The sequence below is a fragment of the Phyllobates terribilis genome, unplaced genomic scaffold (assembly GCF_046119375.1).
Source record: "Phyllobates terribilis strain yellow unplaced genomic scaffold, ASM4611937v1 Scaffold_7__3_contigs__length_470593459, whole genome shotgun sequence".
Lineage (NCBI taxonomy): Eukaryota > Metazoa > Chordata > Amphibia > Anura > Dendrobatidae > Phyllobates > Phyllobates terribilis.
Window position 1 is genome coordinate 14,910,127 of NW_027362767.1, and position 17,792 is coordinate 14,927,918.

Here is a 17,792-nt window from a genome sequence, read left to right on the forward strand (position 1 = left end):
GCGGACAGAGCAGAGCAAAGCGAAAACCGCAGATGCGGCGAACAGAGCTGAGCAAAGCGAAAACCGCAGACGCGGTGGACAGAGCTGAGCAAAACGAAAACCGCAGACGCGGTGGGAACAGGGCTCTGTTCACACGGAACAGACTAGAAGGGAAAGGCAGAACCAGATACCCACAGGGTACTTGCAGAGAAGTAGCGAGTGGACCACAAACTCACAAACGGAAGTACAGTGACAACGAGCAGGAGTTAGGTACGAGTTCAGACTCTGCAGAAAAAGGAATGGAACGGACATAGAGGCAAAACAGGTAAAGGATAGGAGAGAGTTCAGACAGGAACTGAGTGTACGGAGGAGACCGACACTGCAGCGGGATACAGGAGCGGGTCTGGGAATACGGCCCCCAGAGAGGCAGGACGAACAGGCAAGGAGCGTGTTCAGACTGGCCTGGAAATACAGCCTCCAGGAAGGCGGAACGAACAGGCAAGGAACGAGTACAGACTGCAGGTTAAGGTACACAGATAGGACACAGTACAGACACGGGAACTGATACAGCAAGGCAGGAGAGATAGACAGGACTCAGTTCAGACACGGGAACTGATACCGCAAGGCAGGAGACAAAGACAGGACTCAGTTCAGACACGGGAACTGATACCGCAAGGCAGGAGACATAGACAGGACTCAGTTCAGACACGGGAACTGATACCGCAAGGCAGGAGACAAAGAACGGGACCTGGCACCTTGAGAGTGCAAGCACACACTGAATGAAACACTATGCTCAGGCAGGGATAGATGGGAGCAGCTGAGCTATATACCAGGTGACAGACAGCAATAGGCTGAGGACGCACAAGGGGTGTGACCCACAGCAGGTACAAAAAGCAGGAAGTGATCGGGCGCCGCCCTTAAGCAGCAGAAACAGACAGACAGCAAGGAGGGAAGCCAGAAAGACATTCTGGACTGGAGATCAAGTGCGCGCTCTTGCACAGTGGGAGATGGACCACCATGCAAGGACGCCGCCAGGTATGTTACAAGGTGTAGTTTTAAAAATGGGTTCACTTGTGGGGGCTTCTGCTGTTTTGGCATTTAAGAGGCTTTTCAAATATGACATGGCACCGCAATCTATTGCAGCCAAAATGGAGTTCCAAAATTCAAGTCCTTCCCATCCGCATACCCAAACAGTAGTTTGCAGCCAGATACAGGGTATTGTCGCACTCAGGAGATATTGCATAACAAATTGTGGTGTCCAGTTTTTCCAGCTGCTCTTGTGAAAATGAAAAATTTGGGTTTAAAAATGTTTTTTTGTGGAAAAAAAAAAACATTTTTCTTTTTCACTCTGCAATGTTATACAATTCTGTGAATCACCTGTGGGTTCACAATGTTCACTACACCCGTAGATGAATTCTTTGAGGAGTGTAGTCTCCAAAAATTGTATAATTTTAAGGGTGATTCTGCTGTTTTGGAATGTCGGGGGCTTTTCAAATGCATAATGTCGTCCACTATTTGTTCCAGCCAAAATGGTGCTCCAAAATTCAAATGGTGCTCCTTTCTTTCCAAGCTCTGCTGGGCACCCAAACAAATGTTTTCCACCACATATGGGGTTGTTGTGTACTCAGAAGAAATTGCACAGCAAACTGCACGGTCCATTTTCTCTTTCTACTTTTGGGGTTAAAACAACATTTTTGTGGAAAAAATGTAATTCTTCATTTTTACGTCTTAATGTTATAAAGTTCTGTGAAGCACCAGTAGGTTCTAGATACTCACAATACACATACACAAATTCATTGAGTTGTGTGGTTTCCAAATGGGGTCACTTGTTTGGGGTTTCTACTGTTTTTGTAAAAACAGGCTTAGGCGGTAAGGGGTTAATGTTGCTGTTGGTCTCTTGACAGCCTCCAATTATCTGCTGGTGCTTTCAACAATTTTTGAGAGACATCCAGTTCGAAGGTAATATCACAGTGGTGCCAAATTTCAGCCTCTTCTTGATTACGTCTGCACAGTGTCCAAGGTAGATCTAAATGTTCTTATACCATCTCCTGAGAAATGTTCTTGTACCTTCTCCTTACCTATAACTTTCCACAATGAGATCCTTTGCTGTGTTGTCAGCTGTTTACAGACCAGAAAATGTCAGGAAAATCCTTAGAGCAGCGACACTTTCTCTGGGGTTAATGAGAATCGCTGTAAATGACGGCGGCCGAACGCTGACTATGGTGTAACATGAGGGGAAATTTGATTAGCTGATTCTGAGCACAACCTCAGCCCTAATTATTAGAGGATGGGCACACTTAACAAAACTACAATAATGTGGGTGCATATTTTTATTTTCCCCTCAAAATTATTCCAGTTTTTTTTCCCTCAGGATTTGTACAGATTATAGGCAGCATTAAAAGGTGAAAAAGTTCTGAAATTATTCTTCTTGGGAGGATTATTTACATGAGAAAAACCTGGGAATTTAACAAGGGTGTATAGACTTTTTATATTTACGTGCGGCCCGGGATCTAGTGTGTAATTAATAACATAATCTATATACGAGTATTAAAATGAGGTCTGGAAGCTGGATGCAACGAACGTGGATTAGAAGATGATGGGGATTGTCCTCTGCCCAGATTAGAGGTGACAGCTGCTGGTTATAAAGCTCCAGGGTTATAAGCCCCCAGCCGCTCATATCAGGAAGAAATAATATGACAGTCAATGTACAGAACCTTCCTCCCCCAGCGTATGTTACCACGACCCCCCTACATACTACTCCCCCCAGCGGATTTTAGACGCTGCGTCCCTACATACTACTTTCCTCAGCGGATGTTACATGCTGAGGAAAAAAAAAAACACGCGACACAGAAGAAAATAAAAAAGATATGAAGATTTTCTGGTATATTGTAGATCATTATGGACAAGGCCTCCTGTGACTGGAGGCCAGAGAAGCGTTCATCCCGCTGCATCAAGGGCCGCAGCATCGACTTCTCCTACTTCTTGGGCCTTTCTAGGATGTTGAGGAACTTTCCGCGGGTCATTTCTCTGGCTGCAGAGAGAAACAGAAGATGAAAGAGAGATGGAGGCAGGAAGAGAGTGGAGTCTTTAGAAGTGTTTACTTTCGTACATGAAGGGGTCCTAGACCACACGAGACAAGTACCGCCCATGCATGCACTACAGAAGCCAGCATAACAGGGAGCAGTCCCAGATGCCTGCAAGGTTTAGTGATGCTGAGCGCGCTTTTAATTTGCAAGACATCAAAGAGGGAGATAATTTATACCAACATCTGTTCATTCACAGGGCTGCTTCCCAAATCCCAACAGACAGCGGGGGCTGTGGCGTGCGCTCCAAGTATCACTGCAGTCACGGGCAGTGGGATAATGGCCACCAGGCCAATCCTCATCCGCCGCAAGCAGAGAAAGCAACACAACAAACCCAGGTCAATATGTGCATACAGAGACAGACACACGCACAACACATACAGAACCAGTCACGAGTGTGCAAACACCGGGTCATGCAATGGTTCTCCTTGTTCTTCGTAGAATAGTCTGAATCTACAATGTGGACAAAGGCAGCAAAGCCACAAAAGACACACATGAAAACTAGAAGAGCCGGGTGTCACATATTCTGCTTCACAGATTCCTCACTGTGCCCCCCATTTATTCTGATGACAGCTTTACTCCCTTTCTTGTCATTCTCTCTGAAGCTTCATCACCTGGAACGGCTCCAACGTTCTTAAAGAAGATCCCAAAGGCGCTGAGCACTTGTTGGCTACTTTGCCTTCACTCCAACTCAAAAAGCTCACATTTTGACTCCTCGGAGCACACTATAGATTTCTACTGATCTGCTGTTCGGTTCTTGTGTTGCTCGGTCCATACAAGTTTCTTCTTATTTACAAACCTCAGGAGCAGCTTCTTGTTTTTGGTCCTCAGGAGCAGCTTCTTCTTGTTTTTGGTCCTCAGGAGCAGCTTCTTGTTTTTGGTCCTCATGAGCAGCTTCTTCTTGTTTTGGTCCTCAGGAGCAGCTTCTTCTTGTTTTTGGTCCTCAGGAGCAGCTTCTTGTTTTTGGTCCTCAGGAGCAGCTTCTTGTTTTTGGTCCTCAGGAGCAGCTTCTTTGTGAGAAGTGGCCTTTATGGTTAAATTTCTGCAGTCTCCTCTGGATGACTGATGATGAGTTGTTCCTGCTATTTGCTGCCTGTGCGTTATTTAGGAGGGCTGTTATCAGAGGCGTTGTCACTTTGCGTTTTCTGAGGCTGGTAACTGACAAACTTATCCTCTGCAGCAGAGGTCATTCTCAGCCTTCCGTTCCTGGTGCGGTCCTCATGAGAGCCAGTTTCATCACAGTGATTGATGGTGTTCATGGCTGTACTTGAGAATACGTTCAAGGTTCTAGTAATTTTACAGATTACTAATCTTCATGTCTTACAGAAATGAGGGACTGTCATTTCTTAGTTGATTGGATCCTGCTATATTCCGGATTTGAACACCTACGGAAAAGCTCTGTCCTGTATGGAGCTGCACAAACATTGCCCCTACAAAACACACCTGAAGAGAACATACATTTCTGAAGGCTGAGGTGATCTGTTCATTGAAAGCCAGAGGTGTGACACATACGTACTGGTGTGTATATTACAGGATGTATATATACAGTTGTGAAGACCTGGGGTCTTCCGTGGGCGTAACGCTTCTCAGACAACACAGGGTGAGTGTAAAACAGTGTGGCAATACTTTATTGAACCACAAAGCGGACAATAAACACACAGAACAGTCCCAGCAAATACCCAAGATGGTGCAACATTACACAGTCTCACCCTTCCTTATCCGCTCGCCTGGGAAAGAACAGCTACGACTTTGAAGACTTCCATGGCCCCCCCCGCTTCTGGACGGCCCCCACAAAGAGAAGGTAGTGGCAAGCTTAGGAAGCTAGCAGTCCATCGAGGTACAAGACCAGGAGACCGGAGGGTCCAAATCTGGCCTCTCCGCGAGTTTCCACGGGGCCAGGTGAACGGTGGGTCCCTTCTGGCAACTCCAAATGTCTCCATGGGCTCTTGGCGACTGGTGAGTCCCTTCTAGCAACCCCAAACAACAGATGCATGGGGCCAGGTGACTTTTTCGTCCTCTCCTGGGCTCCCCAAAATGTATCACGTCTCTCTGATGGTTAATGGAGCAGATCCAAATCTTTCCAGGCAGTGCCGATACCCTTAACTAGAATCATGTAGAATACAAATCTGTGTCTCTTTGGGTAATGCCATGCAATCCATCTGCTGTCCTGAAGGAGGTCTCTCATTCTCCTCGTAAAGTCTTTCTGATGTTCCTTGATTCTCTGTCCCAAGTCTCTCCGCACATGTCCTTTCTGCTTCTCTGGGCTTAAGTCTGACTCCGACAAAAACACGTCCCTTCTGCTTCTCTGGGCTCAGCCCCCTGAATGGCAGAACTGCTCTCACCCTCCTCCCCCAAAGCTAAGTGTGTATTAGTGGAGGTATCTTTCTCAGGTTGACCGCATCACCTGGGTCTACATATGAGACTCCCTGTGGTGAAGGCTCCACTGGAACTTCTTTCAACACTTACACAATGGGACTAGACAATTCCTGAATAAGGGCTAGAGGCTCCTGAGATACCAATGAGATTAGTGGAATGCTGGACACTTTACAAGTTAAATTAGTGTACATAACTGAGGAGCAAGCATAGCACCAATAAAACACAGCTAGCAATCTCTAATAAAAACACAATAAGGTATTTCTCTTGGAATAACAAATCTAATTGTCTGGCTAGTTAAGATTTTACGCTGTATCGTCACAACAGTCATTGCCGAAAGTGTTGGCACCATTGAAATAGTTCCAGAAAATGAAGTATTTCTTCCTAACAGTTGTTGCAATTACACATATTTTGTTATACACATGGTTAAATCCTTTGTGTGTATTGGAACACCACAAAAAAAAAAAAGAGAGTAGAAAAAAAAGGCAAATTGGACATAATTTCACACAAAACCCCAAAAATAGGTGATCAATGGGATTTAGATCCGGACTCATTGCTGCCACTTCAAAACTCTCCAGTGCTTTGTTTCCATGCATTTCTGGGGGCTTCTATAAGTATATTTGGTGTCATTGTCCTGCTGGCAGACCCATGACGCACACCCAGCTTTCTGACACTGGGCTCTACATTGCCACAAAAATCCTTTGGTAATCTTCAGATTTCATGATGCCTTGCACAGTGTCAATGCACCCATTGCCAGAGGCAGCAAAACAACCCCAAAACATCTGTGACCCTCCACCATACAGCAGTGTTCAAGATAATAGCAGTGTGTCCAAAAACATGAGTTAAAAACTAGTATAAAGATTTTGTGCTTATTTCCAGCATTGGGAACATTGCACACTGTTTTCTAATTCAAAAAATGAAGAGAAATGTATATAATTTTAACTACTTTACAGAAAATAACAAAAGATGAACATTGGGCTGTTCTAAAAAAATAGTGTCTGCGTTTGTCTTCACAAACTCACAATATGTCCTCTTTTTTTTGAGGATTTAGCATTCCTGTGAATCATTAATCTAATATTTACCGTATTTGTCGGTTCATAAGATGCACTTTATTACCCCCAGATTTGGGGAAAATAGGGATGCCTCTTACAAAGCAAAATCACCTTACCGGCTGCGGTGGTGCGGGGTCCCAGGGCTGCTACTGGCTGAGGCGGGAGATGCAGCGGAGGCAGGAGTGAGTGTTCGGAGGCAGAAGTCGGCTGCGGGCCCCATGCCGTTTGCCACGTTGTGCTCCAGGTGCTCAGTAGTGCGGGGGCTCCGCCGACATTTTGTGGAAGCCAGAGCCCAGCACCTTCGATCCCTCTACTATGCGGTGGACTCCGAAAAAATGGCCACTGGTGGCGACACATGCTCAGATTGAAACGAGATCTCGGTGCCGAGATCTCAAAATTTGGGGTGCGTTTTATAATCCACAAAATACAGCAGTTGTGTACCCACAGTTTTTTTTAGAACTGCTTTACATCTATGTTGCATAGAGTCAAAGTCAACCAACTTCTGGAACCTGTCAACTGTTATTCCAGCCCAGGATGCTTTCTCTACATCCCACAATTTTTGGCATTTGTTGGCTTTGCCTCAGAAACGGTATTTTTGATGTTACCCCACAAGTGTTCTATCGGATTAAGGTCCGGGGATTGGGCTGGCCACTCCAGAACCTCAATTTTGTTGGACTGGAACCAAGATTTTGCTCATTTACTGGTGTGTTTAGGGTCGCTGTCTTGGTGAAACACCCATTTTAAGGGCATATCCTCTTCAGCATAAGTTAACATGACCTCTTCAAGTATTTTAATATATGCAAACTGGTCCATGCTCCCTGGTATGCGGTAAATAGCTCCGGCACCATAGTAAGAGAAACATGCCCATATCATGATGCTTCCACCATGCTTCACTGTCTGCAGAGTGTACTGTGGCTGAATGCAGAGTTTGGGGGGCGTCTGATGAACTGTCTGCGGCCCTTGAACCCAAAAAGAACAAATTTACTTTTATCAGTCCACAAAATGTTTCTCCATTTCTCTTTAGGCCAGTTGTGTTCTTTTGCAAATTGTATCCGATTCAGTACACGTTTTTTTTTATTTTTAACAGTGGCACTTTGTGGGGACTTCTTGCTAAGAGATTAGCTTCACACAGGCATCTTCTGTCACAGTCCTCACAGGTAACTTAAAACTGTCTTTTATCATCCTGGAGCTGATCATTGGCTGAGCTTTTGCCATTCTGGCTATTCTTCGATCCATTCGAATGGTCATCTTCTGTTTTCTTCCACAACTCTCTGGTTTTTCTTTCCATTTGAAAGCATTGGAGATCATTTTAGCTGAACAGCCTATCATTGTCTGCACTTCTTTAAAAAGTTGATTGCAGACGGTAAAATGTATAATCAAAGTACGCTGTTCTTCTGAACAATGTCTCGAACGACCCATATTTCTCAGGCTTTCAAGGAGAAATGCATGTACAACATGTGCTGGCTTCACCCATAAATAAGGGCCACCTGATTCACATCTGTTTCTTCACAGAATGATTGATCTCACTAATAGAACTCCCACTGTTATTTTGAACACACATCCTTTCAATTAATTATTCAAATAACCAGACTCAAAAACATGAATGGTGAGTCTGTTGGTTTTCTTATAATCTACTGCATCAACTGGTAAATTGTTTGACATGTGGTGATATAATTTATACCAAAAACAGTGATTAATCTGGTTAGTCATATTGGACTGCTAGTATTTTAAACACTACTGTATGTGACTGTAGGTACTGTGTTCTTTTCTTTGTAGGCCTCATTCTGTTTTCAGTAAACAGTAGAATGATGTGCTTTACCAAAAAGCTCTATCTTGGTCTCATCTATCCACAAGACGCTTTCCCAGAAGGATTTTGGCTTACGTACGTTTTGGCAAACTGCAGTCTAGCTTTTTTATGTCTCTGTGTCAGCAGTGGGGTCCTCCGGGGTCTCCTGCCATAGTGTAGAATCTCATTCACATGTGGACGGATAGTTCGCTCTGACACTGATGCACCCTGAGCCTGCAGGACAGCTTTAATTACTTTGGAACTTGATTGGGGCTGCTTATCCACCATCCAGACTATCCTGCGTTGCAACTTTTGATCAATTTTTCTCTGACGTCCACGGAGATTAGCTACAGTGCCATGGGTTGTAAACTTCTTGATTATGTTATGGACCGTGGACAAAGGAACATAAAGACCTCTGGAGACGGACTTGTACCCTTGAGATTGCTAATATTATTCAACAGTTTTGGTTCTCAAGTCCTCAGACAGTTCTCTTCTCCTCTTTCTGTTCTCCATGCTTAGTGTGGCACACACAGACACACAATGCAAAGATTGAATCAACCTCTCCCTTTATCTGCTTTCAGGTGTGATTTTCATATTGCCCACACCTGTTACTTGCCACATGTGAGTCTGAACGAGCATCACCTGCTTGAAATAAAATTGTTTACCCAGAATTCTGGTAAAGTGCCAACATTTTTTTCCGGCCCATTTTTGGGGTTTTGTATGAAATTATGTCCAATTTGCCTTTTTCTTTTTTCTCTGTGTTTTTTTTGTGTTGTTCCAATACACATTTTGGCCATGATTGTACGTAAGCACCCTGTAATATACACACAGATACCCCAGTAATACACATGTATACATCCTGTAATACACACACCCCAGTAATACACATGTATACACCCTGTAATACACATACATACACACACACACACACACACACACACACACACACACACACACCCCAGTAATACACCCGCCCCAGTAATACACATGCATACACCGTGTAATACACACACCCACCCACCAGTAATACATATGTATACAGCTTGTAATACACACACACACACACACACCAGTAATACACATGCATAAACTGTGAGGCAGTGAGGGGGGGGGGGGGATCATATACGAGGGACGATATGCATCTCCCAGGATGAGCATAGAGGCATATTGAACCCGCTAGAGTGCATAGCAATCACAGACACAGCTGTGGTTGCAGTGCAAAATAAAAGTAAGTTTAACTTGGTCAAGCTATTTGACCAAGGCGGATTAAGAAAACATGACATGGGCTTTTCTTTTTGGAGCGATCTACAGGATGGAAGTAGGGCGGGTCGCTCCCTCCAGCTGGGTCTTACAACTGGCTCATGTCCACAGTTTTGATTTAAAAACCTACAGCAAAGGTTTGCGTGGGTCAGTTTTGTGTTTGCAAGCTGCAGCGCAGGAGGCTCGGTGCTATACAGGCCTGTGTGACGTGAACACAGAGCCCCAAGAAGGCAAAGCTTCTGATGCACCTCAGAGTGATACGGCGATGTAGTCGCCCACGGCAACGGTGTTTTGTTTATATGGACTATTTTGGACAACCCGACTATGATCCGGAGGATAAAGATGGCTTCACTGTGTGAGTTTTTTGGACAATAAAAACTTTAAGTTGGACATTCTTGGGTCACTGCCTGTGCACTTTGTGATCAGCGCCGGACTACAATATGGTGGAGAATGCGAGCAATGTGAACTGAGGCATACCCCAAAAGCTGAATGCCCGTGATCAAGCCTGCAAAGCTACAGCTCGGGCCTTCTGACAACATGGAGGGGCTACTAAAGCAGTTGGTACTCACCCAGCAGCAGCTGCAACAACAGCATAATCAGCGGCAGCAGCTACTGTATCGACAGCAGCAAAAAACTAACGAACTGATTTTGCAACAGATTAGGTCCCTGCAATAGACGCTCTCAACACCGACCCTGATTCGTTCTGAGGCCTGGGACAAAGTCAGGTCAGCCCTGAGGAAGACGAGTCCTGGAGACGACATGGAAGCTTTCCTCACGGTGTTTCAACGCACAGCAGAGCAAGAGAGCTTGCCAATTTCTCAGTGGGCTGAGGTGGTGGCCCCGTTCCTACTTTGACCTCACCCAGAGGGATACCCTGAACTTAGGGAAGCTGAAAATGTGAGATCCTTGCCCGACTGGGGGTTAACACTTATGTGCGGGCACAACGTGTGTACCAGTGGTCCTTTGCAGAGTCCCGACCCGCTAGGTCTCAGGCATATGACTTGTTATAGTTGGTCAAAAAGTGGCTCCAGCATGAGACCTTGAGCCCAGCCCAAATGGTAGAAAGGGTAGTGGTTGACCAGATGGAGCGAACTCTGCCAGCAGCCATACAGCGTTGGGTGGAGCAATGGGACCTGGGTAACCTAACCAGGTGGTTAGCCTGATCGAGCGGTATACAGCCACCAAGGACATTGTACAGGACTCTGCCCCACGCCGGTCCCTGCAAGCCCAGGAGCCTGGAAGGGGGGTCACGTCCCTCTGCTGAGGACAGTAAGCACAAACCCCATACTGAAGGGGTACCCCGGAGTGAGGAAGGCAGGAGACCAGTTTCCCCTAAATTGGTGTCGAGGACTGGTGGCGCCACCGCTATTCGGTGGAGGCGATGCCAAGGGCCAGGACATGTGGCTACCAACTGCCCCCTGACTGTTGAACCCATATACTGCAGGTTTACACACTGGGTGTCTATGTATGCTCGCACCACCTACACAGCGGACCCCGTCGGTCCATCGGGTAAACCCCATCCGTGAAAGGTACGTGTCAATGGACATCGAGCGGAGGCTGTCTTGGACTCAGGGAGCCTAGTGACCCTCGGCCATGGGTCATTGATCTCTGGGTTAGAACACACTAGGGGTAAAGTCAGGGTCGTATGCATACATGGCGAACTCCGAATATCCGACGTCGGAGGTTACCTTTTCCACTTGTCGAAGGTTACCTTTTCCACTTTTTGGAGGTTAAACATGTGGTGGGAGTGGTAAAGACTCTTCCTTACGGGACTGTGATGGGAAGAGATGTACCCCTATTTTGGTCCTTGTGGGAGAGTAGGATTAACCCTCCCAGAATAAAGATGTGTCCGGGTGCAGAACCCGAAGATCCCGAGTCAGAGATAACTGCCGTAGGGGTTGCCAACCTAGGGACAGAGTGTAAACCCATAGGATTCCCCTAGAGGTGTTAGCAGGAGAGGTCGACGAGAGCACATTAGTCACAGAGCTGGAAGTGTCCCCTGGTACTTTTGGGACAGCTAAGCTCCAGGATCCCACTCTAGCCCGGGCACGAGAACGGGTGATAATGTTAAATGGAGTGGCACAGCAGCCTGGCGCGGAGGCTGTTTTTCCCCGTATGGCGGTCAATCAGGAATTGTTATACCGGGTTGACAAAATCTGAGATGAAATAGTGGAACAGCTGGTAGTGCCTCAGTCGTACCGTCGGGCGGTGCTCGAGATGGCCCACACACACGTGCTGGGTGAGCACCTAGGGGTTAAAAAGACGCAAGAACGTATCTTGCAGCGGTTCTTTTGGCCTGGGATATACGTTGAGGTACAGAGGTATTGTGAATCTTGCCTGGAGTGTCAGCTGCCCACACCCACCGCAAGCTTCCGGAGTCCACTGGTTCCTCTGCCTAATATAGAGGTACCGTTTGAATGGATTGCGATGAATCTGATGGGGCCCATTGTAAAGTAAGCTTGTGGCCACCAACACATACTTGTGGTTGTAGACTACGCTACCCGTTAGCCGGAGGCCATTCCGCTTCGCCACACCTCCGTTAAACTTATTGCCCGGGAGCTGTTTACCATGTTTTGTCGCCTTGGACTACCTAAGGAGATCCTTACAGATCAGGGGACTCCCTTTATGTCCAAGGTGACAAAAGGACTGTGGCAACTGCTTAAAATAAAACAGATATGCATGTCTGTGTACCACCCACAGAACGATGGTTTAGTTACGAGATTTAACAAAACTCTTAAGTCTATGTTAAAAAAAGTGGTTGGCAAGTATGGGAGGGACTGGGACATGTTACTGCCCCATTTAATGTTTGCCGTCCGCGAGGGACCACAGACTTCCATGGGGTTCTCACAGCTATCGTAAGGCAGGCATCCTAGGGGTCTGTTGGATGTAGCCATAGAGACGTGGGAACAGGAGCCTACCCTACATAAGAGTGTAATAGAACATGTGACAAGTATGCAGGACCGGATCACGGCGGTCATGCCTATAGTAAAGGAACACATCCTGGATGCTCAGGCAGCGCAGAGCCGAGAATGTAATAGAAAGGCCACGGTCAGATCCTTTAAGGAAGGGGATCGGGTATTAGCATTAATGCCCACAGCAGAGAGTAAGCTCATGGCCAAGTGGCAAGGCCATATGAAGTCCGGGAAAAGGTGGTGGTGGGGGGGTGAATTACAGAGTGTACCAACCCAGGAAGAGGAAACCCGAACAGTTATATCACGTCAATCTGCTTAAAGCCTGGAAAGACCGGGAATGTATGATTACAGATGCGACTCCGTAGTATCGTCTGTGGACTCTCTGACACCGGCCCAGGAGGTGGTCGGAGGAGAGGTAAAGATATGCGACGTGCTCATGAAACAGCAGCGACTGGAGGCTCGGAATTTAATGCAGCAGAATACAGACGTATTCTCAGAACTGCCCGGAAGTACATCTGTGATCCGACATGACATTGTCACCGAGCCTTGGGTAAGGGTAAGAACGAAACCGTACCATGTGCCGGAGGCAAACCATTGCGGCTGAGGTAAAACAAATGCTCCAGTTGGGAGTCAGAGGAGACCGGGCGTGAGTGGGCTAGCCCCATGGTGCCGATTCTGAAGCCAGGCGGATCGTTAAGATTTTGTAACAACTTACGAAAATTGAATGAAGTGTCAAAGTTTGACCTTTATCCAACGCCCCGGGTGGACGAGCTGATCGAGAGACTGGGGCAGGCCTAGTACTCCACCACGCTCGATCTCACCAAGGGTTACTGGCAGGTGCCTCTAACAGAGTCGGCGAAAGAAAAGACCGCCTTTATAACGCCAGAGGGTCTCTATGACGTGCCAGAGGTTGATGGACATAGTGTTAGAACCTCATCAAAAATATGCGGCATTGTATTTGGATGATATTATCTTTACTACCGACTGGCATACCCACTTGTCCCAGGTACAAGCGATGCTGGATTCACTCAGAGTCGTGGGATTAACGGCAAACCCCCCAAAAAATGTGCGACCGCGCTCGAGGAAGCCTGGTACTTAGGGTATGTGATTGGCCGTGGAGTTATCAAACCCCAAATAAACAAGATAGAGGCCATTCAAAACTGGCCCTGACCTCTTACTACTAAACAGGTAAGAGTGTTCCTCAGCATCATTGGGTACTACCGACGGATTATACCTAAGAAAGGCTTTATAGTGAAAAACAAACAGACACCCCTGAGGTAGGCCTAGGAGCGGTGCTGTCACAGGAGGTGAACGGAGAAGAACATCCGGTCACCTACTTCAGTAGGAAACTTACCCCGGCAGAGAAAAATTATAGCGTAGTGGAGGAGTGCTTGGCTATTAAATGGGCTTTGGAGTCCCTACGCTATTATTTGCTCGGGCGACAGTTGCGCTTGGTGACGGACCATTCACCCTTGGTATGGATGAGGAATGCCAAGGAGAGGAATGCTCGGGTCTCCAGATGGTTCCTGTCACTACAAAATTTCAGTTTATTGATGGAACATCGAGCGGGGAAGTCACAGGGAAATGCGGATGCCCTGTCCCGGGCACTCTGTATGATGACAGTTGTTCAACCCCAAAAGTTTGAACATGGGGGGTGGGGGTGGATATGTGAGGCAGTGAGGGGGATTATATACAAGGGATGGTATGTATCTCCCAGGATGCGCATAGAAGCATATTGAACCCACTGGAGTGCATTGCAATCACAGAAACATCTGTGGTTGCAGTGAAAAGTAAAACTAAAGTTTAACTTGGTCAAGCTATTTGACCAAGTCGGATTAAGAAAACCCGACATGGGCTTTTATTTTTGGAGTGATATACAGGATGGTAATGGGGCAGATCACTCACTCCAGCCCGGGTCTTACAAGTGGCTCACGGCCACAGTTTTCAATTAAAACCTATAGCAAAGGTTTGGGTGGGTCAGTCTTTGGTTTGCAAGCTGCAGAGCAGGAGGCTCTGTGCTATACAGACCTGTGCGAACTGGAGTCAACCACGGCAACGGTGTTTTCTTGTATGGATTATTGTGGACAACCCGGCTGCGATCCGGAGGATAAAGTTGCTTCACTGTGTGAGTTTTTTTGACAATAAAAACTTTAAGTTGGACATTCTTGGGTCACTGCCCGTTTTATCGCACAACACCCTGTAATACACATGCATACACCCTGTAACACACACCCACCCACCCCAGTAATACACATGTATACACCCTGTAACACACACCCACCCACCCCAGTTATACACATGTATACACCCTGTAACACACACCCACCCACCCCAGTTATACACCCTATAACAAAAAATCCCCAAAACATAGTTTGTGGGCACATACATCCATCCAGACCGGTTGTGCGCCTCTACAAACAAACAACTCCAAAAAGCATGAGATAAGCAAAGAACACGGTGTTAGAACCCTCCTGTTTGTTTTTTCCATCTTGTGTTTTGCAATCATGTGACCATCTGCCTTTATATTCCAGCTCCGCCCTTTTGGCTGTGCTGGACTTCAATGTTTGACTGTTTCTCTAGCCAGGTGCTTCAGTGCCTTTCTCTGTCTGTTCGTTTTATCCTTCTGGGACCTTTTTGTCAGTTTGTCTTTTGTTTTCTGCAGCAACTTCTCTGGTTAGGAGGTGTCCCATTTTTGTCCCAGTCCTTAGTTCTTTTAGGGACCCCTCCCCTTATGCTATAGGTCTTCGTTCAGACTAGCCGAGGACTAAGGCGGGTCTGTTCGCTAGGAACAGGCTGCCCGCTACATCGTAGGGATTCAGCTTAGTCTTACTGTAGGGACAGCTTTCCCATATCTTTCCTTAGTACATGTTGCAGATCATAACACACAGAGTTTTTCAGATTATGTATAAAGATGAATATAACTTTATAAGCACATACAATTTATCAATACATATAAATATAAAAACGAGACATGGGTAAGCGGAATATGGAGGACAACAGCAGGGGCGCGACCACTACCAGGGAGATGTGTAGTATCACATAATTTGAGGACTAGGGGGAACTCCAAGCTCAGGCTTCATATAAGGCTAAGAAGCCTAACACAACCAAGTGGTATGTGAACAGTGTACTTAACATTAATTGGCCATAATGGCAGTACAACAACAGAACCTAGAGCCGGCGACCCCATCAGCACAAGGGCATCCAAACAATATGCATAAACCGCAACATCGCTTACCCTGGATGAGCACAGCGCCCAAGATATCAAGTGGATATTTACCGCTTGCCGATGCGCGTTTCGCGTGGAGCATATACGGCTTTATCAAGGGAAGGTCAGTGACAAAAAACAGCAACGCACAATAAAGTATAAAAAATGCTGCAAACGCAACACCAAGGATTGTCATAAAAAACACTAGGTTAAAAATTATGATAGAGGAAGAGAATGCACGTAGCAACAAATCATAGACATGGGGCAAAACTGAGGGTTTCATTCAATCCCTTAGGGGCCACCGTGTCCAAACTGACGATCCACTTAGTTTCACGTTGGGCCAAGGTGCGTTTGACATTACCGCCCCTTGCCCCAAGGTGAACAATATCAATACCACGAATGGAAAGTGATGAAGCATTGCAATCATGAAATTGACAGGGAAGTATCTTTAAATCAGAGGGGTCCGTCACCGACCTGGCTGCGGTGATGTCCCGGACCTGTTCCCGAACTCTGACTGAGTTCCCTGGATGTAAGGCCAATGTAAATAAGTGGACATCCACAGGTGGTGTAATAAACATTAGTGGAACTGCAGGAGATTCGATGTTGGATTTGAAACTGCTTATCTCCTGCTCCAGAGTCAAAGCTTCGGGTACGTAGGACATTAGCGCAAGCCAGGCAGTGACCACAGGGAAAACAGCCCAACGTAGGTTGAAATGAAGAAAGAAAAGTATTGTTAGTAGGGACATAGTGGCTCCTGACAATTAGATCACTAAGATTTCTAGCTCTCTTTGAGGTCATAGATGGAAATTCACCAATAGACCCCACAAGAGAGGGTTCTGTAAGAAGTATGGGCCAGTGTTTCCTTAGGATAGCACGCATAGTGTTCCATTCTGTGTTATATGTGGTAATGAATTGTGTCTGGTCTTCTACTGACTTAGTTTGCTTGGGACCATATAAAAGTTGGGAGCGGGGGTGTTACTTTGGCCCTATTGTACCCCTTTTTAATTGAACGTTTGCTATAGCCAGGTTGTAAAAATCTCGTCCTGAGAGCCGTGGCCTGGGCTTCAAAGCACAGGGGGGAGGAGCAAATCCGCCTGACCCTCAGGAACTGTCCAACGGGGACGGCACTAATAGTTGTGGGATTATGGGCAGAAGAGGCGTGAATCAGCGAGTTCACTGCCGTCGACTTCCTATAGACGTCAGTCCGGATAGAGAAGTTGGAGTCGACCTCCAGGCTCAAGTCAAGGAAGTCGATTTTAACGGCGTCCGCTTTGTAAGCCAGGCGGATATTCATGTTGTTAGTATTAATTTCTCCCATAAACTTCTTGAGCTGTTGCTGTACCCCTCCATAGGAACAAAATATCGTCAATATACCTGTGCCAGCACAGCACATGGTCGGCGGCCCACGCACCCCCGTCACCAAAAAGGGATCTCTCCCATGAGCCCAGGAAGAGATTGGCATATGAGGGCGCGCAGGCCGCACCCATGGCGTGCCGCGTTACTGGAGGTAAAATTGATCTCGTTTTATATTTATATGTAAACACCCTGTAATACACACCCCAGTATACATGTACACCTCCTGTAATACACATCCACCCGCCCAAGTAATACACATGTATACACCCACCCCGGTATACAAGTACACATCCTGTAATACAGACACCCACCCCAGTAATACACATACCCCAGTATACACATATACACCCTATAATACACACCAGTGTGACAATACAGCCTAAAATCTTAATAAGCCACACATTTAGATTGTTAATCCAAGAGAAATACACTATTATCTTTGTATTGACTTGTAAAAATGGCTGTAAGCCATAATCATCAACAGGAATAAACACGTGAAATAGATCCCTCTGTGTGTAATGACTCTATATAATAGATCCCTCTGTGTGTAATGACTCTATATAATAGATCCCTCTGTGTGTAATGACTCTATATAATAGATCCCTCTGTGTGTAATGACTCTGTATAATAGATCCCTCTGTGTGTAATGACTCTATATAATAGATCCCTCTGTGTGTAATGACTCTATATAATAGATCCCTCTGCGTGTAATGACTCTATATAATAGATCCCTCTGCGTGTAATGACTCTATATAATAGATCCCTCTGTGTAATGACTCTATATAA

The 17,792-nt window shown here is 46.2% G+C and overlaps 1 protein-coding gene across 1 annotated transcript in view; it reads right to left on the bottom strand.

Moving 5' to 3' along the window:
• Window positions 1-2,832: 2,832 nt before the first annotated feature.
• The window catches only part of LIN52 (lin-52 DREAM MuvB core complex component), a 30,290-nt gene continuing 15,330 nt past the window's right edge, over window positions 2,833-17,792 (bottom strand). Inside the window, exon 6 of the mRNA XM_073638180.1 lies at window positions 2,833-3,010. Within this exon, the coding sequence (XP_073494281.1) occupies window positions 2,955-3,010 (56 nt within the window). The 3' untranslated portion in view covers window positions 2,833-2,954. The remainder of the gene's footprint in view (window positions 3,011-17,792) is intronic.